This window comes from Alosa sapidissima, chromosome 23 (assembly GCF_018492685.1).
Source record: "Alosa sapidissima isolate fAloSap1 chromosome 23, fAloSap1.pri, whole genome shotgun sequence".
In the NCBI taxonomy this organism is placed as follows: Eukaryota; Metazoa; Chordata; class Actinopteri; order Clupeiformes; family Clupeidae; genus Alosa; species Alosa sapidissima.
This window is the reverse complement of record NC_055979.1, coordinates 12,982,303-13,003,393: the sequence shown is the minus strand read 5'-3', so window position 1 is coordinate 13,003,393 and position 21,091 is coordinate 12,982,303. Positions and strand designations below refer to the sequence as shown.

The 21,091-nt window shown below is 43.0% G+C and overlaps 3 protein-coding genes across 3 annotated transcripts in view; 1 reads left to right on the top strand and 2 right to left on the bottom strand.

Annotated features, from left to right (window-relative positions):
- Positions 1-68: 68 nt before the first annotated feature.
- Positions 69-3,604, top strand: zp2l2 (zona pellucida glycoprotein 2, like 2). Its single transcript, XM_042081147.1, has 9 exons — positions 69-440; positions 593-771; positions 890-987; positions 1,140-1,297; positions 1,563-1,752; positions 2,256-2,403; positions 2,594-2,669; positions 2,985-3,128; positions 3,449-3,604. The coding sequence occupies exons 1-9, from the start codon at positions 95-97 to the stop codon at positions 3,568-3,570; spliced, it is 1,461 nt and encodes a 486-aa protein (XP_041937081.1). The 5' UTR covers positions 69-94; the 3' UTR covers positions 3,571-3,604.
- A 217-nt stretch (positions 3,605-3,821) lies between these two features.
- On the bottom strand, positions 3,822-11,169 carry tmem237b (transmembrane protein 237b). Its single transcript, XM_042081148.1, has 14 exons — positions 11,025-11,169; positions 10,703-10,750; positions 9,311-9,339; positions 9,117-9,130; positions 8,648-8,722; positions 8,179-8,304; positions 7,953-8,046; positions 7,187-7,344; positions 6,979-7,105; positions 6,453-6,644; positions 5,972-6,045; positions 4,974-5,061; positions 4,150-4,271; positions 3,822-4,054 (listed from the first exon to the last, which is right to left on the bottom strand). The coding sequence occupies exons 1-14, from the start codon at positions 11,043-11,045 to the stop codon at positions 3,990-3,992; spliced, it is 1,233 nt and encodes a 410-aa protein (XP_041937082.1). The 5' UTR covers positions 11,046-11,169; the 3' UTR covers positions 3,822-3,989.
- A 241-nt stretch (positions 11,170-11,410) lies between these two features.
- Positions 11,411-21,091, bottom strand: part of mpp4b (membrane palmitoylated protein 4b) — a 13,274-nt gene continuing 3,593 nt past the window's right edge. Inside the window, exons 6-21 of the mRNA XM_042079890.1 lie at positions 18,847-18,928; positions 18,439-18,524; positions 18,227-18,298; positions 17,055-17,251; positions 16,677-16,735; positions 16,347-16,364; positions 16,206-16,247; positions 15,996-16,016; positions 15,766-15,780; positions 15,540-15,581; positions 14,995-15,174; positions 14,533-14,613; positions 14,343-14,436; positions 13,548-13,656; positions 12,699-12,833; positions 11,411-12,345 (exon numbers count right to left, since the gene is read on the bottom strand). Coding sequence (XP_041935824.1) covers positions 12,154-12,345; positions 12,699-12,833; positions 13,548-13,656; positions 14,343-14,436; positions 14,533-14,613; positions 14,995-15,174; positions 15,540-15,581; positions 15,766-15,780; positions 15,996-16,016; positions 16,206-16,247; positions 16,347-16,364; positions 16,677-16,735; positions 17,055-17,251; positions 18,227-18,298; positions 18,439-18,524; positions 18,847-18,928 — 1,425 coding nt within the window. The 3' untranslated portion in view covers positions 11,411-12,153. The remainder of the gene's footprint in view (positions 12,346-12,698; positions 12,834-13,547; positions 13,657-14,342; positions 14,437-14,532; positions 14,614-14,994; positions 15,175-15,539; positions 15,582-15,765; positions 15,781-15,995; positions 16,017-16,205; positions 16,248-16,346; positions 16,365-16,676; positions 16,736-17,054; positions 17,252-18,226; positions 18,299-18,438; positions 18,525-18,846; positions 18,929-21,091) is intronic.

Below are 21,091 nucleotides of genomic sequence, written 5' to 3'. Positions count from 1 at the left end.
ATTCTTAATTAGAGGGCGTTGCCAATTAGGTCACAAATTAGAAAACAGCAGCCTATAAGATTGAGAGAGACCGCATCTGCTGACAGGTGTAACAATGCTGCAAAGACAAAGCTTAAGCGTGATCGAGACGCTAGTAGTATATCTCAGTTTGTGCTATGCCCAGCAATGGCAAAACATCCCACAAGGACAGTTAATCCAAAGACGACCAGTTCAGAAGCAACGAGAGTCTGCCCAGAATCCACAACTGCAAACACCCCAGCAGGAAAGGAAGCCGTCACGTACTGAGGAGACTCCTACTAAAACTCTCTCTGCTCCTTCTCAGCGGTGTCAGGTGGAAGAATTAGACCGGATTCCATGCGGGGAGCCAGATGTAACTGACGCTGAGTGTGAAGCCATCAACTGCTGTTTTGATGGACGCCAGTGCTTTTATGGCTTGACAGGTGATTTCAAATGCTGCCAGTTTCTCTCTCATACCAGCTGTAACAGTTGCTTAGCACTTCATTACAATACTTTGAGACTACATGTTAAGCCTTATAGGCTAAATCATGGCCACATATTTTGGATGTGTCAGCAATTTGCCTTGTCTTATCAGTGACCCTGCAGTGTACCCGCGACGGTCAGTTTGTAGTTGTGGTTGCCAGGGATGCCACTCAACCGCCCCTCAGTCTGGATTCCATCAGCCTGGGCGAGGCTTCCTGCGGGCCTGTTGACACCACATCAGCCTTTGCTATCTACCAGTTTCCTCTTAACAGCTGTGGCACTACCATGAAGGTGTGTTTTAAGTAGATATTTGGCATTTCTTCATCTTAGCTCAGCCAACACCTTATTTTCACCCAGTGTTTGTTTTCTGAATTATTTTCCATATTTGTCCAATATATCTGAATAACAGGAGGAGGGTGACTACATTGTGTATGAAAATATCATGTCCTCTGCCTATGAAGTGGGGATTGGGCCTCGTGGCTCAATCACAAGAGACAGTTCCTTTGAGTAAGTGTGTGTGTGTGTGTGTGTGTGTGTGTGTGTGTGTGTGTGTGTGTGTGTGTGTGTGTGTGTGCGCGCGCGCGCATGCATCCATCCAATGCTTTGGCCCAGTCTCTGCATGTTCTGACTCTGTCTGACTGATATTGTTTCCCTGACAGGTTGTCATTCCAGTGTCGCTACTCTAGCAGTGCTGTGAAAGCTATTGTGATTGAAGTCAATGCACTCCCTCCGCCTCCACCCATATCCCAGGATGGACCCATACGAGTTGAACTCTGGCTGGCTAACGGTGTTTGCGCAACTAAAGGATGCACAGATGGTTGGTTTACAATCATATAAAGATGTAATCTGAAAAATTGTGGGTTCAATTCCTGGTTTCCATCGTTGCGCCCTTGAGCAAGGCACGTAACACTGAGTTACTCTGGGAAGAATGGCCCTTGTAATATAATTGACATAGCCCCATGTAAGTCGCTTTGGATAACAGCGTCTGCTAAATGAATAAAGGTAAATGTATATGTTTAATTGCTGGTGCTGCACTATTTGACTTGAGGAAACAACATAAATCACGTGGTCTCATTGTCCAGAGGATGTGTACAGTTCATACTACACGGAGGAAGAGTACCCGGTGACTAAAGTTCTGCGAGAGCCTGTCCATGTCGAGGTGCGCATCCTAGAGCGGACCGATCCCGATATCGTTCTTCTTCTGGACCACTGCTGGGCCACCTCATCCCCAGACTCCCTTAGCCTTCCACAGTGGGACCTCCTGTTTGATGGGTAGGTGAATTCCATAGAGAAATAATTTGATTGTAGGCTACTTGTACTGAAAGTGTAAATGCACTTTTTAAAAACTCTCATTATTGCTCTTTATGCCTTTTATTTATTGTTTTTTACTTTTGTTTATGTGAACTTTAAAGCACATTGCATTACCCCTGTGTGTATGAAATGTGCTATATAAATAAACTTGCCTTATTGTACACCTGTGCTTGAACCCAGAGCCATAGAGAGAGCGAGGGCTGCGACTTTCATGCCTCCACACGATTAAATGTTCCAAATGGCTGTCTTGTAGGAGGGTGGGATGTATTTCTGGATGCTGAAGGGAACTCCTTGACTACTGACCAAGTGATTAGCAGGTTTCAGTTCCAAAACATAATCCTGGCACGGAAAAGCGCTGCCATCTTTTTCCATGGTCTCTTATGGGAGTGTTGCCACTCTGCTTCCTTTATCTTATGTAAATGTAGTGAGCCTTAAGTTGGTTGGGTCTTTCTTTTTTTTCTGAGGTGTCCATATGCAGAGGACCGCTACCTGACCACAGTGGTACCTGTTGATGTCTCCTCTGGGCTTCCGTACCCCACCCATCACAAGCGCTTTGTTGTCAAGATGTTCACCTTTGTGGAGCAGGAGTACCTCCTTCCCTTGCAGGAGATGGTATGGACAGCTTTTTCTACTTCAACTGCAAACATGACCTGCCATATGGCAAAGTAATTGTTTAAAAGCTTGTAGAAATATGCAATTTCATGAACTTTGGTTTGCAGCGTGTACTGTATGAGTCTGCAGCCTGTAATTCCTGTGCAGACTGGGCTAAAGTGTGTGTGTGTGTGTGTGTGTGTGTTCACAGGTCTTCATTCACTGTAGCACTTCTGTCTGCTACTCCTCTAATGGGCACTCCTGTCAGCAGTCATGCAACCGGAAACGTGAGAATCCCTTCACAGAAAAAAAAAACTACTAGATCAGAATGGATCTAGATCTATGGTCCCACTAAGGATCAATTCTGCTTAGATACATCCTGTGACTAGTTTGAGTTTTGAGGGTGGCTGTGTTGATGTAAATTGAGTTATGAAGACTTGCTCAGTAATGGATGCATAAAGGAATTTAAAAAATGCATACATTTATAATATGCATTGTATTTACATTTTATTAATCGCGTGAAATCTGAATGTTTCCATTTTGTGTTCAGATGTTGTGCATTTTTCTAGTAGGCTAATTGACCTGCTCTTTTACCTTGACAGGAAGAGCACTTCACACCGCAAAGGATTCTCCCGACCAAGTCGTCTCCAGCGGTCAGGTAATCATAATCGAAGACTGGCCAGCGTTTTTCAACATGAGCCAGTTGAATGGGCCAGTTTCCAGCAGGAGTGAAGGAGTATCAGATGGTGAGATCAATTTTTCAGCATTACATGATCACGTTTTTACACTGGATTGATTTGATTTGGTCAATATTAGAGGTCCAAGAAGTAAAACTACACAATTGCTAAACAACTGGACTCCATTCATTGCTGCTTAGCAGCGCTATGTAATACATTCATATTTCTGTTTTTTAGATTTCTTAGTCACTGTTTTCAGTTTAAACTTGGTTTAGTCTCTCTTATTAAGGACCAAGCACATTAAATGGCCTCTGTGTATAAAGTACTGTAACTGTATAAGTTAACACTAACTTGATTATATTGCTTTTGACTGCCTTTCCTCCCATTAGTGTCTTGCCCCATCAGCTATGCATTTCTGGGTGTGATCGCCATGTCAATCTGTGGACTCTGTGGCCTGGTGGCAGTGTTCCTCTCGAGGAGGAAGCCACGGCTGCAAACTGTAAGAGTGTGATCGCATACAGAATAATAAAGGACCCCACAACAACTTATTGCTGCTGCTCTTTTGTGTTCTCCACTATTCAAATAGGACTCTAATATTCTGTGTGTGTTTGTCAAGTGGGGGAGGGAGACTGAGATGGGATGGGGAAGGTGTACGGTATGAACGCTACTGGACGTTACAGCCACTCCTACCACCCCCTCACCATACACACACTTAAAAACAAAAATGTGTAAAGAAAGGGTAAGAATGAGAATTGCCAAGTGTGGTGGTGTATACTGATTTATTTTTGTTTTTAAAAAAGGATGCCATGCAAGTATTGACCAGCCAAATACTATATACAGAGACCATACAAAAAATGTGTATTTACAAAACACTTAATTAAAACGTAACAAGTAAAAAAGGTGCAATTGGTGCAAGGAACCCTGTGTGTATCAGGCTGGCATTTCACCCTTTTCTGGAATTTTGGGGTATTCCACTTCCATAGACAACAGGAACTCTGATCAAAGCACAGGACCGAAAAATAGATCCGGTCAGTCTCTAGCGATAATTTGAAAATGAATATCCTTATGTTATTGAACGTGGCCATCTTACCCTCTGTGTGGTCCGTCTCGGGTCCAGTGGAGATGAGTGCCCAGGCGAGCCCCACCATCAGCGTGACTGCCAGGTTCACGATGACCCAGGGGTACAGGACTGAGTGCTCAGAGCCGGGGGGCCTGGGGAAGAGTCAGAAGTGTTCTGTTAATTGACTTCCCCAGCTTTTCTCTTCTCATTGCCCACCTCTTATTTTTGTCCATGTACCTGTGTGACACTGTTTATATAGCCAAAGTCCTTTTAGGCAAGTCCCTCCATTCGGTGGCCATATTGTAACGCTTTTTGGGCACTTAGCGGGTATCTATTTCGGCAGAAATGCTCGTGCGCAAGGCTTCACAACACCAACCTTGCTCCAGCACAGTGAGATCACACCACATGATTGGCACAATGTATTCACATGTCAACTTTTTTGCCACGGAAGGGGCGGGATATGTGCAGATAACTGCCATATTGGCGTTACAATCCCGATACATTTCTATGGAGGATTTTTTTTAGTGCTGTGTCATTAGAAAGTCTATATATAACCATGTCCATGTACTGTACCTATCTTTGAGTGCCTTGAAAAGCGCTATAAAAGTTAAATGTAGTAGTGGTCACACTGTTAACATGATGGGGCTGATGGTTTGAAATGGTGTCACACTTTTTTGCCCTCAACCTTAGCAGAAGTGATGTGAAATTAGATGTGTAGGCTACACATCAATACTGAGCTGTTGTATATTGCCCCTTGTAGATTGCCCCTACCACCACCACCAAAAACAAGGTCTGAACAATACATTGGAGATGGCGGCCCAAGACCATTTCCAGTACAAGAGAAGGTGGCTCACCAAAGGGTTGAGTTGGAGCTTGGGTAGAGGTTGATGCGGTCACTGGTCATCTGTTGGCTGAGGGTTAGCACCAGCGCAGAGAAGTATACTGCATTGGAACAGAACAGGAGTACAAACTCAAAGGTGCATGCAGTCAGTGATTTAGGTACACTATTTCAAGTCCATAAATGTTTTGCCACATTCAGAAATCATCCGTGAGTACAGTGAAAAAAACTGCAGTCTCTGTAGGCGGCCCAGGCCCCTAAAATTGGAAACAAACAAAGTTGGGGCAGCCTGTTCCTCAAACAAAACAAAACCTTGTGTGGAGTTTCTCTGGGAATACTGAAGGGAGGGGTATGCTACCTCTCTGGTGTGTTTTGTTTGGTCCTTAGTTAAATTAGGATGTACTTTGGTCAAAAGTGTCTACTAATAAATTGAAATATAAACACAAACAAATATGTGACTTCCGGCACAATCGCTGACGGTCCTGTCCAAGCCTTGTCCAGTGAAAAGGGAATAACAAGAAGTCCAAGGCTATGGTCACATCGCAGGCAGATCAGATTTTGTTTTCCTGAAAGCCGATCTTTGGAGACAGACTGCCCAGTGTCCACACTGTTTTTTGCAATGATCAAATTTGAAGGTATTACCGGTACATGTAATATCTGTCAATGATTGTCTGTCAATGTAATGTTCTTTGTGTTTTGTTTCTGTTGGTGATTGTCTATTTTTGAAGGGCAAAATGTAAAAATGTTAAATAGTAGTGCAGTAGAAGAAGACCTGTCATAATGATTGGATTGTAAATGAAAGCACTGTATTTAAATAAAGTAATAAAAAAAAATTGAAGGTAAATGCTGTATAGATTATTGATCTAGATACCTTCCTACCAGATTATCAACCTAGATACAATCTGGACATACTAAAACATTGTTTCAGGATGGCAGTCTGAATGTAGTCTGTGTGTGTGTGTGTATGTATATGTATGTATGTATGTGTATGTATGTGTCATGTGATTCACTTACATAAGGAGGCAAGAGCAACAGGGTCCAACATGAGCAGACTCCTCATAGCTATGGTGGCTTTGGCCAAGTTCACCCTGTGAGCAGAGAGAAAGGTTGTGAAGAAAGAATGCTCTGAATTTGGAACTTAAATTCAATTTAATTTTATATATATATATATAGCTTTTAAATGGCTTATTATTTTAAATAATAATTCACTGAAAATATTGCTACATGAATTATATTTTGAAAAGATGTCAAATATTTGTTGAAGTTGTCTAGATTGTCTGATTGACATATGTTCAGCCACATGTTTGTGTAGGAACTCGAATTTGAAACCTACTGTTGATTACTGTTAAAGACTGCATTCGGTACATTTAGTACACACCTGTATCGAACCTAACGTCCTATACCTAAACGCTTCGGTACGAATACATGTACTGTACCTTTACACCCCTATGCTGAAGGTGTTTCAAAGATAATGCAATGAATGTCTGTCCCATACCTGTCAAAGGCAGACACGGTGCTTAGAGTCAGCAGGAGGTAGAGCAGAGATTGGGAGGGGTAGGCCAAGCTGTGGTACTGCTGAAGCAGGTTCCCCAGGGTGCTGAAATCTTCTCCAGACAGAACGTAGATCACAATGATGTTCCACACCGCGTAACCCGCCAGGAACCCGTGAGCAAAAAGGCCGATCACCCTACAAAGACAACAGAGAGAGAGATGGAGACTATCATACTTTATATTTACATTCATTCATTTAGCAACTTACATATGTCAATTATTGAACCCACAACTTTTCAGGCTCCTTAGCCACTATGCTACCACCGCCCTAAACTTCATAAAGTTTCATCAAACTTAGCGACTAGCCTCGCTAGGACAATAAACACCTAAGGTACTGTACAATTAAGGTAACAGAATCCATCATCCAATTTCTATAGTTGATTTCACTTGTGCAAGTGAAGGCGTTTTAACATTCAGTAAACAGACATTACAGTGTAATTTCTTCAAACACACACACACGATACACACACCTATATCCACTGTGCACTTTCAAAGAAACGTCTCTGGTCGTCCACATGGACTGGATGTCCATGAAGTTTGTATCCAGCTGATCACTTGCCTTCCGTTTGTCGATCCGATCGGCAGCTTGAAAGCGTCCTACACATACAGAAGTGAGTAATGTCAACAATAGTAAGATCACTGAACAGGAAGAATGTAAAAAAAACCACAGACACTCACGGCCACGTTCCACGAACACTTTCCCCACAGGTTGGCTCTGCCCGACTGGGGCAGAGAACAGGGAATGCTGGGGGATCGGTGACTGGGCGTCAGAGATGATGTCATCCTCCTCGACGTCCAGGTCATTAACATACTGCATCTCCACCACCTTGGGCTTCCTGGGTTTCGCATAGGGTTTGCAGGACTTGCATTACTCACATTTCATTTGCTCACTTAACTCTGATAACGGTCTTCTGTTTTCTTCACAAAAATCCAAGCCTCTTACTGTCTTAAATGATGAGTTAGCTGTTTAGCTATTAGAGCAATGCTGTATGACAACACACACTAAATAACATTGACAATAGTACTGTAGATAATGATGGGCCTTTTGACTTTATAGTCACACTATAGTAAAACATAAAGTTGCTTGCCTTGTCCTGTTCCACATATCAAGCATTGAGGGTAGTGTGTATTGATTAGATTCTATAGATTCTGCCTGTAGAAGAACTCACTTTGGTAACACTTTACTTGACAGTATCGACATAAGAGTGACATGACACTGTCATGAACACATGTGTCATGACACATGAACCCTAACCCTAATCCTTTACTCTAACCCTAATTCTAACCCTTAACCTAAGCCTAATCCTAACCCTAACTAAAAACCCGAATGTCGCTTAATAACAGAAGCGTTATGTCATAAACGTTTATGACTTGTTTATGACATGTTCATGACAGTGTCATGGCAATCTTTTGTCGATACTGTCAAGTAAAGTGTAACCCTTACTTTTTCTTTTTGGATTTCCGTGGTATCTCCTCTCCATCTGTGGTCTGTTCAACAGCATCACCATTCACCAGACCTGCCTGGTCCCCCTCCAGATCTGAAGTCCAACAACCAAAACAAAACATTCAGTACTTTCACACTGAGATGACCATGCACTGAAGAGAAAACAGGATGTCCGAGCAAAATAAAATACTGAGCTTGGGTTTCTTCCATGAGCTTGTTGTCTTACCGATGGTCTGTTGTTTCTTTTTCTTCTTTTTTCTTGGAGCAGTGACTTCCTGCAGTTCAGGGGTCACAGGTGTTTGGCTGCCCGACTGCCTACGACTCGCTAGACCCCCCATCTCCATAGCAGTATCTGCATGCACACATACACAGATATGATGAATACATATCACACACCTACCACACACACACACACACACACACACACAATACACTAATATTAAAATAGCCTGATGTATCCAGCTATCAATCTGATCTCTTAAAACCATCAGGGTATGTCGGTTTGGACAAAGGCGTCTGCCAAATCCCATAACCATATGTGTGAATACTCGTATCCTTGTGCCAATGTAATTGATGTTTCATTTTGGGGCTCACTTCTTGCCATGTATGTAATGTTTTTACACCTGCTATATAATTCAATTACATTCTGTAGGCTTGGTTAGTATCTGCATCAAATGTAATGGCCAGCCTCTCACCACCCTCTGTATCCTCCGTGCCATCGGTCTCTCGCTTGGCCTTCTTCCTTCTGGTCCTGGGCACTGGAACCTCATCTGAATGAGTAGAATTAATAGAATAGAATTAATAGAACAGAACTAGATATGATGCAGCACATGACATGATATTATGTGCAGTCATAGACATGTATATCTATGATGCGCAGTCAAATAATATTATGACTTAATATCACATGACATGCCATTATGTGACACTGATACACAATATGATACAATAGAAGAGGAGAGTGTTAAACATGGAAACTATAATATGTTCCTAATATGATATAACAGAAAATAACAGATGAGAACTGGAGGATGCTAAACTTGGATGTCTCATGGAAACTATGGGTATGTTCCAATTGCCTTGTTCCTTGTGTAGAGGACTGCACAGTGCATTCAGCCATGGTCAGTGAAATGTCATTCCGTAAGAAGCCACTTTCTTACTCACCTAGTGTGTCATCACTTCATTGGTGAAATCAGCAAGATCATAGAGGGGAGCGAAAGTGAAGAGCACAGTGAATGGTCAGAGGAGTAAAATCGGTTGAAAGCAAAAAAGGAATTGGGTTGTCTTGAGTACATATTACACTCTAATTAGCTTTTCAGTGGCATGGGGTGAGAGAGAGGCCAAGAGTGACAACTCACCTGGCCAAGGAGGGCAGAGTTCGTCCCCGCTGTCAAAACCAGACAGAGAAACAAGACAGAATAAGAACAGCAGCAGTAGATTGAGGTTAAAGTATGTTTGGTTACACTTTACTTGACAGTATTGACATAAGAGTGACATGACACTGTCATGAATGTGTCATAAACAGTGTCATATCTGTCAAGTAAAGTGTTACCGTATGTTTACATTTATTTATTTGGCTGACACGTTTTCAAAGCAACTTACAGCAATGGAATAACATTTAAACTTCCCTGCATCTGTCAATACTATACTAGAGGATAGGAGAGTGCCTGCATATTAAATACTATTAAATTAACTTAACCCTAGACACCATAACCTGTTGACCACAACAAAGGGTCTCTCTGCATTGTTTTAAAATGATGAATAATGGATAAAATAGGCCTAATTCCCAGTGCAGAACTGTGTGTGACAGATCAAACAATAAACTAAATAACCAATAAGTAGGAAAAATGCTATCATTCTTAAACCAAACAGGTTTGAATTCATGTCAGGTGAATTAATTATATAACTAGGCTGCATATTGCATTAGACTGAGCATAAGTTAAATAAAGTGCATCACAAACGATGATGACATTACAATTATCACAAATGACCAACTCCTAAATGAAAGCAACCTAAATGAAATCCGTTAAAAACGATTGAAAGGAAGAAATCAAGAGGTTTTCCATGACTCATAACTAGTCGAAGAGCAACTATCGTGCCACCAATCCATACGCAACAGTTCGCTAGCTACCTCTCTCAACCTCATTTACCTCTACTGACAGACGTGAGCTGGTTAATGGCTCGAGTATAAACATGGGTATGCAGGTCAGAGTGTTTCTGTTTATGTGATTGTTTTTGGTACTTACGAACAGTTTCTTCGCCATTCCGTGTACGTGTGAAACACGCAGTGCCCGCGTCCCGTTAAACGAGGCATTAATCCTGAGCTAAATCGGACTACTAGCATCTGCCAGGTTTCGGGATTACTTCTACACAGACCAGACACGACACTCGGCACCGAAGGGAGATGGACTCAAACGCCCTGACACACCTCGGCTCACAGTATGAAACATCCCCGGGAATCATTACCTTCTAACACTAGCTTCTAGATCTAGCAGCTAGCTGCTACCCTACTTTTTGTTCCTTTTTTCCATTCCCAGATGTCCTCAGAGCCTAACTTTACTTATCAAGTTGTGATTTTCACACGACAGACCACTTATCTGACCAATGTTGCATATCAAGCGGACTTATACGGAGATAGTTGGATATTCTCTAATTAGGACACGAATTAACCCATAGCCAGAGGTACTTCTATACTCGTTGGCATAGCTCGACAGAACAACCCATATCAGTTTACATTAAAGTTTACTTACTGATGTCTGAGGCAGGGGTGGGAGTTCCCTTCTTCTCGTGCTCTTCACCTAGGTTAAGTTCAATCGGGGTTGTAAACGACATACACATGATCTGGGTCATTATATTTCTTCACAACTTTAACGTTACATTAGCAGCATTGTGCCGAGTTAACTGTTACCAACAAAACAACGACGGTTTGTTCTAAAATAATTTAACGTAAGCAAAACATTAACTTAGCTATCGACAGCTATTGCTAACTTTGGATAGCATCAGTTGTTGACTAACGTTAACGTTAAGTTATGTGAGTCCAAACTATCCTATATAATCAGTTTTGCTACTAACCTTTAGGCTTTCCGAATCCATTCCGTTACAGGATATTTTCACATCAAATCTGTATACAGAACAAGTACTAGGCCGAAACCAATTGGTCACTCATGCACTCCCTGTGATGCACAGTCAGTCAGACAGTTGTTTACTGTTGTCCTGAGATACAAGAAGCATGGTCGCCTATCCTACCGTAAATCTGAGAAGGCAGGCGCATTGCTCATAAAGACCGATAAAGACCCTAGTATCAGCGCAAGCAGGACAGTAATGGCAACAGCAACATGAAATGCTTTGAGAAATTCAAGGAATAGTCAGCTATTTATTTCAATTTTATTGACGACAACTCAAAATCTATAGAAAAATAAAAATAAAAACAAATTTAAAACATCAAATCACAATTTAGAAATCAGCAAGTTAAATTTCCCCCTGGAATTTAAGAAATACAAATGTGCTCACTCAAAATAGGACACAACATGCATAATTTTACTTTTTACAATAAAGAGTAATAAGAATAGATCGATAAGTAATAAATGTAAAAAAGGTGTGAGTTTACAAATTAGTGCACATGCGTCTGCATGACTCCACCGAACCACAGACCAGACTCTGTGGCCCTGAACAGAATACCTCTTGACAGGATACTCTATGCATGTATTGAGTGATGTTATCAAAAGCAACCAAGGACAGGGCATGACTACATCTAAAACACTGCCGTCTGAGTCAGGTATCTAACTGCTGAGCACTACTTGAAAAAAAAAACAACATGGAAAAAGGCCATGCCATTGAAACAAACATTTTCTGAATAAATTTGGTTGGCTTTCATAAAAAATGTTGGTGTATATGAATAAAAAGATCTTTGGAGAAAAAATGGACACTTTAGATGGTAATGTCCCAAAAGGCATTGTCTTTCCATTCCTCACTGAAGACCATCGTGTTTACCATCATGTCAACAGTCTCATCTTGCCTTTTCTTTGAAAAGTACTAGCCATCTTCTTTTTTCTCAATATTCTATACAGTGTTCACACCTTCTCCTTCCCTTCATATTTCCATACTCTTAATTTTTCCTTTTCGTCTCTCTCTTCATCCTGCCTCCTCCTCTTGCCTCTTCTCTTCCTCTCCTCTCCTCCTTCAATCTCTCATATTGCTCTTCTCAGGCCTGGTTAGTGGGTCGTATCCAGGATGCGGGGACCCACTGAGGTTCGTCCTGTGCCTTTCTGATGGCCGTGAGCAGCTGAACGCATGACTCCTGCAAGTTATCGTTCACGATCATGTGATCAAAAAACTGATAGAAGTGAGACTCCATCTTCTGGCCGGTCTCCTCTATCTCCTGGAGGTCTTCATCCTGAGACAGACAGACAGAGAATGACAGAAAGAAAGAACAAAAGAGCGAAAGAAAGAAAGAAAGAGAGAAGGGATGGGGAAAGAGAGTGTAAAAGAGAAGGAAGGAGGACAGGAGGGAGAAATTCATAAAACATTTTCTTTTTCTAGACATATAAATTCAGGCCTCAAAACCGGATGCAATTGACATATTTCGCCTGAATTATGCTACATTGTAGCTACTACCATAACCACGTTTATATTTTTACAAGAGATTTACATTTTAGTGTATCACCACTTAGTAGGAACTGCCCACTTTCCCATGGGCATGGACTATTTGGTTTACTTAAGCATGGATGGGCCAGAAGGCCGACTCACTTTGAAAGGCCGGTTGATGTAGTAGTTGGTGATGATCTCGGAGTTCTTCCTGGTGAGCCTCATGCTGTCAGCTGGAGGAGGTTTGATATAGATGATGTAGGCTTTCAGCTCATGAGTCCGCACTGCTTGAATGCCCTGGGAAACACACCATCAATTACAATGTTAGGAGAGTCAACAAAACAACATACAGGGAATCACAAAAAGGAAAGGCAAAAAGATCAGCTGTACAATTAGCCTGGGTTTTCCCATGCTGCCTTACGCGCACGATTTTATTCACGCTGCTAGGCAGCCTGGATTCCATGGAGCAAATTTTCGCCTCAGTTAGGGGACCAATCACAGAACGGAGGGAGGGCAGCAAGACGATGACGACACACCGAAGCCGTTATGAGCTACGTACAGACGCATTTGATAGACATTCGTAGCGCCCAATAAACGGCTCTAGGCATTCGTAAACCACGTTTCAAATACGAGAAAATGAATGTCTAGTTTCCAGACCCCATCTCAATGAGATGAGGTCTGAAGTTAGCCAGGCTACTGTACAATGCAAAGGCAGAAGAAATGGATAAAAGGAGTCCACAGGAGTTAACATAATAATAGTGTGTAATTGCTGTAATGTTGAGCCTGAGGCTGCTATAGTGACACTGAACAATATTTTGAACTGAGGACAACCTAATTTTGAAGTGGTAATGGTAATGGTAATGGCACACACACACACACACACACACACACACACACACACACACACACACACACACACACACACCTGTGTATAACTAATGTTTGTAAAAGTACACAATGGAGGTAATGGAGGCGGATCAAGACAAGACAAAAATCCCTCTTGACACTCACATGGGGATCGATGTCAATGATGCAGACTTTCCCAGTGTGCAGTATTTGCTTGACAGCATCTATGCTGGTGCCATAGAGATAACCTCTGTGTTCCCCGTATTCAATAAACCTGAGCGATAGAGATCAAAGGTCAAGAGTATAACATGGTAACCTGGTGCAAACATGAACAAGAAAAACACTCACAATATATAGTCACATAAAAATATATTTTTTAGCAGACGAACTGTCGGAAAGAAGGAAAATTCCCACAAGGGCACATTCAAATAATCTTTGCAAAAAAATCCATATTTGTGCCACTTGGCGTCAATATTTAACACCATTTAATACTAAGACAGTAACCAGTTAGTCAAAAACCGACTTAATGGTTTGTTTAGTAATGCAATATCAAATGTTCCAGGCACGCTTTGGCAATATAAGAAACTTAATTCTCTGTATTGTAAGTCATTGTTGCATCAAAATAAGTTTGACGCCTTTACTTTAAGGAAGTGCATTGTGTTGCTGTGTTGCTTTAAGTCTAAATAAGTAAGGGATAATGTATAGAACGCCGGTCATTATCGTGAAAATAAGTCCCGACAGGGCGAACCGGACCCCGATGCGCCAGCGGGCTAACTAACTAATTACCTTAATACCAATTTGCTAATTTAACACAGGTTTTACATGGGTTGTGCAGACACTGATGAGTCAGCTAAGTGGTACACACATGCACCACGATAGTTATAGTTCATGCACAAGAACTTTGCTTGATAAGGCACTTTGCCCACCTTTTAAATTAGGGCCCCAAGTGTGGCACCTCACCTGTGATTGTAAGCCATGTTCTCAAACAGTTCTCTGCTGATGAAGTGATACTCTCTCCCAGACTCCTCATAGCTCTTTCTAGGCCTTGTGGTGTCTGAACATAAATAAAAGCGACAACAATAATCAGCAGCTGATATCAACACACCACTGCAGTTGATCAGTCTAGCACGTCTGCGGAGGATGCACTTACGTGGCACTGCACCCTGGTAGGTCTTTGGGTCAATCTCAATAAGCCTCCTGCGGAGCTCATTCACGCCAACGCCAGAAGGACCTGGGAAGACACACACACAGACATTGTTAGGAAGGACACACACCTGTGAACACACACACACACACACACACACACACACGAACACGAACACAGAAGACACACACACAGAGACACTGTTAAGAAGGGACACACACCTGTGAACACACACACACACACACACACACAGACAAGAACACAGAAGACACACATACAACAAATGTAGTATGTAGGAGTAGTTTTGCAGACACTTTCTCACCGCTACCGCGGCTCCACAATGTGAAATCTATCTGTCGCAGCGCCAGACCAGTTCTTGCATGCAAGCCATTGAAAATAATGTGTTTCATCGCTGCTGTTTGCGTGTGTACAGTAATGTGAACCCCCCTTAAGCTGCGCCTCTCTCACCTATCAGGGCGATGAGGCGGTGGGCGTCCCCTGGGTGGCGTTGGTGGCGCACCACCTCCTCGTACGGGTTCTCCAGGGCGGTGAGGCAGCTGCTGGGGCAGCGAGAGGTGCAGGTCTGGCCGTAACCACTGGCCTGGGCTTTGCGCCTTCGACACAGACGCAGGCTCTTCCGGAAACCCGCTAAGCACCGCACAAACACACAAAAAAATGTAAATAAATAAATAAATAAACACATAACAAACACCATATGCCATCAGTAAGTTCCTCAAACACTACTATTACCACTCTTTTTATTTCACTCTTTTATTTTAATAAAGTAAATTCAATGTAGACCGTACCACTGAAGTATGAACCAATAGTTACTTAAACTCTTAAAGTATATCTCAGTATATAACTAATATCACAGTACGAAACCTATGGATGGGTACGTCAACTAATGAGTGAAGCAAATTATTTATTAACAATTCAGTTTTTAGACCAGTTAACAGCAAGTGGTGCCACTGAAATAGTATTAAGGAGGGGGAGACAGAAACAGACACACGTACCCAAGTAAACTCCTGCGACATTGCTGCTGAAATCACTGTCATCTACAATCCAGAAATGTATGGTGTCAGATAAGTGTATGGTAAGACATAGGACAGAACTACAATATATTCTTTAAAGTTACCAAGGTAGCACTTGTCAAATCAGCATGATAAGATGCAGAGCAAATGGTGAAACACACACATACACCCGGGTGCACACACACACACACACACACTGGTTACACACCTTCCTTGAGCTCTTCTACCAAGCCAACAGGACAAGAGAAAAAGACAACATCAGCAAGCACTGCATTTACACATATTGTTTCAGGTCACTGTGAAACATACACAACTATAGATTTTAGTCATCAGAAGGCAAGCACCAGATGATTGTATTGAGATCTAACTCAACTTTATGAGAAATGAGTATTATGAGAAATTTGTATGTGTTAGGTGTTTAAGTAAGGACTTACCTACCAGATTCAAAAGCCTCCTCATCTGCAGAAGAGAGATTTACATTGTATTACATTGTATTGTTTATCTGATTTTCTGCTTTATTAATTTATGATACATATGTATTGCTTATCTGATCATTTAAAACAATAAAATAATATATATATATATATATATATATATATATATATATATATATATATACTGCATCAACGTAAAGCCAAGGTTGCTCACCTGTCTCTACGCATTTGTCATCGATGGCCATGAGGTCTTCCTCTGAACAGACAGAAGAGACAGATTGATGAGAAAAACAACTCCTAGAACAGGCCTAGATCTAATGTTCCCATAAGCGCCATTTTCCCCCACAGTGCTCACCTTCATCAACCGTGCTCACTATTGGTCAGCAGGAATGGAAAGGAAATCAGCTCGTATAAGAACAAAATCTCACTTCTCAACAGTTATTTTAGACAAATATATTCAGTTTAGTCTAAGGTAAAATATAGGGTTTTTTAAATTGTACAATATATATTTTGTGCTAGCTAAATTTGTTGTTTTTGAATTTGAAACTTGCATTTGAAAAGTTGTATACCAACAGCAATAACTATCTAAGGCTGAGAAGGACTATTGGATTTAAACATATGTTTATATATGTGTATTATTTGTGTATATTAGGCTGGGTTCACATGCAGCTCTTGTAATACTCACAGGTTTTGAGACCAGCTTGAATTGGGAATGGCTGTGACCACCAAAACTCTTTCTGCTTCCTGAGAGAACAAACAAACAAACACACACACAAACACACACACACACACACACACACACACACACACACACACACACACACACACACACACAGAAATAGCAACCGACAGTTGACACATGGATGTACACACACATGACCTCATGACGCACACTGAGCAGATTACTCACGTACAAGTGGGATTGATTACAAAACAACAACAGGCTGACCCCCCGCCTTCCCCCAGCTATTACATCGTTGACCTCTAACCCTAGCATATGACAACTGGGGAATATATGTACTGGGGGCTACAATGGCAATCGGCATAATCCGTCGACCCTGACCTCTTAAGTAGGCTGGTGGAGGGGACGAGGCCAGCGCAGAGCGAGGTGCTGGGCAGTTTCTTGGCCTGCCACCAGAGGGCGTCCGTCTGGTCCACGATCTCCAGCACATCTCCCTTGCAGAAGGCCATGCCTGCGTCCGCGCAGGGGATGCTGGGGTCCTGGTTGGGACTGTAGTCTGCCATGGCTCGCACGTACAGCTAGTAGAGGCGGGGAGTTACACACACACACACACACACACACACACACACACACACACACACACACACACACACACACACACACACACACACACACACACACACATACACAGAGGATAACATGCAAGGGCACATGAACGCACACAGACACACACACACACAGGTAGACAGAGACGTGGAGACATGGACAACAAGCAAACATGTGCACACATTGACGTCCAGTGTACACATATCCACACAAACACACATGCACACACGCACACGCGCACACACACACACACACACACACACACACACACACACACACACACACACACACACACACACACACTTGCACACACACGCACACAAACACACACACACACTCAGACAGACAGACAGAGATGGGCAAAAAGGCAAACGCACAAAGAGACAAAGACAGGAACGTACAAACACATGCATAGATAGATAAAGTAGCACACACACATACTCACACAAAGGAGCACACACAAACACACACACACACAGAGGGAGACAGTCAGGAGCAGAGCAGAGGTGTATAGAAACACACACACAAACACACACGCACACACACAAGCAGATACCTCCATAGCCCCACACAAAACAGACATACACATACACATACACACACACACACACACACACACACACACACACACACACACACACACACAGAGAAATACATTTACACACATCAAAACAAATGAAGGCAACTGAGACCATTTTCAAATTTCAAGACATTTCTATTCATGAATGTTTGCAGTTGTTCAAACTTTTTTAATATCTATATTGTATTTGTGTTATTCTGTGTGTATTAATTCCAGTGATTTAGCTTAATAGATAGCAACTGATTCTGGAACAGGTCGTGGAATAGTATATCAGCTTGGGTACTGAATGATCCGTTCAAATGTTATCTAGATTGGTCTATTCTGATAATCTGCTCTAGTATGTCTAAAGAAGCGGAGCAGAGCTCACCATGGTCTGGTTGTTGACGGGTCGGTCAGTAATGGGAACCACTTTAAACATGATGGTGCCCTGGGAGCAGGCCTGTCAGTCAGAGGGAGAAGAAAGGCTTCTATGTCATAGAACATCCACAAGGTCCAGAAATAAATACTGTAGGTAATAGTAAAACAATAACTGTGTGTGTGTGTGTGTGTGTGTGTGTGTGTGTGTGTGAGTAGACTAACCAGTATGTTTATGATTTGCTCAGGTTCGAGACCAAAGACAGGGTGACCATTCACTTCCACAAGTCGGTCTCCTGCACGTAACAAGCCTACAGCATGGAGATAAACAGACAATGCAAGTCCACACACACACTCCAAATGATATTTAAAAAAATATATCCCCTAGATACAAGATAATTTAGAATATTAAATGTTCACAAACACTCCATATAGAAAAAACACATTTTTATACTTGTGTTGTGTTTGCAAAGTCACTTTTAACTATTTTAACGATTTTTGTTGTTTTGTTGTTGTCAGTATTTTTTAAGCGGATGTTGGCATAATGGATGTTTACTGTAGCACTAGGGCTGATATAATGTCCTGATGCATGGTTTCAGCCTTAGTCTAGTCTCAGCCTAGTTTTATCCTCACCGCTGCGGTCAGCCAGTCCTCCGTGGATGACCCTTGCCACGAATATTTCTCCTGTCCCCTCATCTCGCCTTATTGTAGCTCCCTGAAAACAAACAAACAAACAAATTCACTTACATTCATTCAGGGGAAAGATTTACTCACATGCGCTCAAAAAGGGGACCGACGCAAGACGTAAACAGAATGAGATGAGGGTCACTTCAGGCAAGAAGGTCTCTCATGGTTGATGAGTTGCTGAAGACACACACGGCGGCTTTCTCCATGGGAGGAGAGAAACTGAACACTGAAAGAGTGAATAGAGAGCATGAGAGAGAGAGAGACTGAAAGAATTTATGAAAAGAGAGACACACATACTGAAAGATTGAATAAAGAGAGAGAGAGAGAGACTGAAAGACTGCTAATGGAATGGATTTGTTTTTTAATCTGTTCCTTCTATGTTTGAGTACAAATGTTTTCAGAACATAACTTGATGGATGATGAGGACGCAGCGTGGATGACAAGGACACAGAATGATAAAAGGGACACACACACGCATGCAAGTATGGATTAGAGAGCCACAACTGGCATGCGATGAAGAAACGGCTGTGTGCAAAGGGTGATGATAAAATAGGAAAACTGCTCCCACGAAGATAGGTTCAGCATGAGAGGACACACACACTTTTACACCACAGCCAGCACGGCCATATGTCCACAGAGAAGAGTCTCACACACAGCCATGTTTGGGTCACCATAAGACACGAAGATGACATGGCATGCAGAGCTGAATAGTGCATCACAGAAAGAAACTGAAGTGATGTCACGATTCAAGATGAAGGACAGAGATGTTAAGAATGTTATAGTGGAGCTGTTGTGAGCAATGGATGTTATTTCAATGACCAAACTAGATGTTATTTCCATGATAAGATGACAAAACTACGAAACTATGAATTATGATCTATGCTACTATAACAGAACTAGATGTTTTGAGAAAAAAAGACCTTTAGAATTCATTGATACATGTATGAATATGGTCAAGAGGTGTTAACCAATCAGGAGAATTCCAACGAGATGGACATCTCTATCTGCCAATCCCATTATGGGTTAATGGAATGGGTGGACACACAGTGGTGAAGGAAATGTAGGAATGCTAAAACATTCCATGAAGGAACATTCCATGAAGGAGGGTGGAGAGAAACGGGTTAAAAAAATCAATCATTGCCTGTGTGACACACTGTTCTGGAACCTTCCAGAAGACGAGGAGTGTGACGCAGAGGAGTGTCTGTGACTGAAGAAGAAGAGAGGGGCTGTGGTGACTTCACTTCCTCTTCTTCTTCCTCCTCTTCTTTTTGACTGACAGGCAGCCGGTGCCGTCGGTCTCGACTTTCGCCGGCCCCGTGCCGTTTGGCAGAGACGGCTGACCGTTTGCAGCCCTGCACGGCGACACCGATGGCGTCCTCCGATTGGGGGAGGAGAGGTTCCCCCGTGGCCTCAGTGGCCTCTCCAGGAAGTAGGTCATGGGACCTGAGGATGAGGAGGAGGAGGAGGATGATGATGATGATGATGAAGAACAGGAAGGACATCTGGCATGGCGTGGCGGAGGAGAGCGACGTACGGTCCGGCTCTTGCTGCGCGGGGAGCTCTTCAGAATGGGCAGGTTGCAGACCGGATTGCTGCGGGGCACAGCGTAGTCGTGCTTGTCGTCACTGGGCAGCACAATGTCAGGCACGTTGGCTTGAAGAAGTGCCCCATTACTGGGGGCACCACTAGGCTGAGTGGCACTGTTGGGCCCATTTCTGGACATCTGACTAGAACGATCGTGATCGACCAAGGTGTCGCTGTGCGCGGATTCTGTCGAGTTGACGGGCGACGTTGAGGTGTTATTACTGGTGGTGACCAGTCCCTGCAGCTTGTCCACCACCATGGCGAGCATGGCGAGGGCCTGCGCATTCTCCTGCACGCTTTCGGACATGCGCTCGGTGGCGGCGGCCATCTTGCGGCCCAGCAGGCACACGTCGTTGGTGCTCCGCTCCATGTGGCTGGCCGCTTCTTGCACGCTCGAGCGCAGCTCGTCCAGACTCTCCTGCTTGGCCAGAGCCACCGGTTCCATTAGCCCGCGGCCCGGCCAATGTCCCTGCCCCGGCATCTGCCCCCGGCTCCGACGCAGCTGCCTGGGGCTGGACGGGGCCGTGCAGGCCCGCAGAGGGGCGCGGGGGGAGAGTGGGGGCACCAGGGGCTCAGGGTAGTTCAGAGAGGGGCAGTAGGTGTGGTA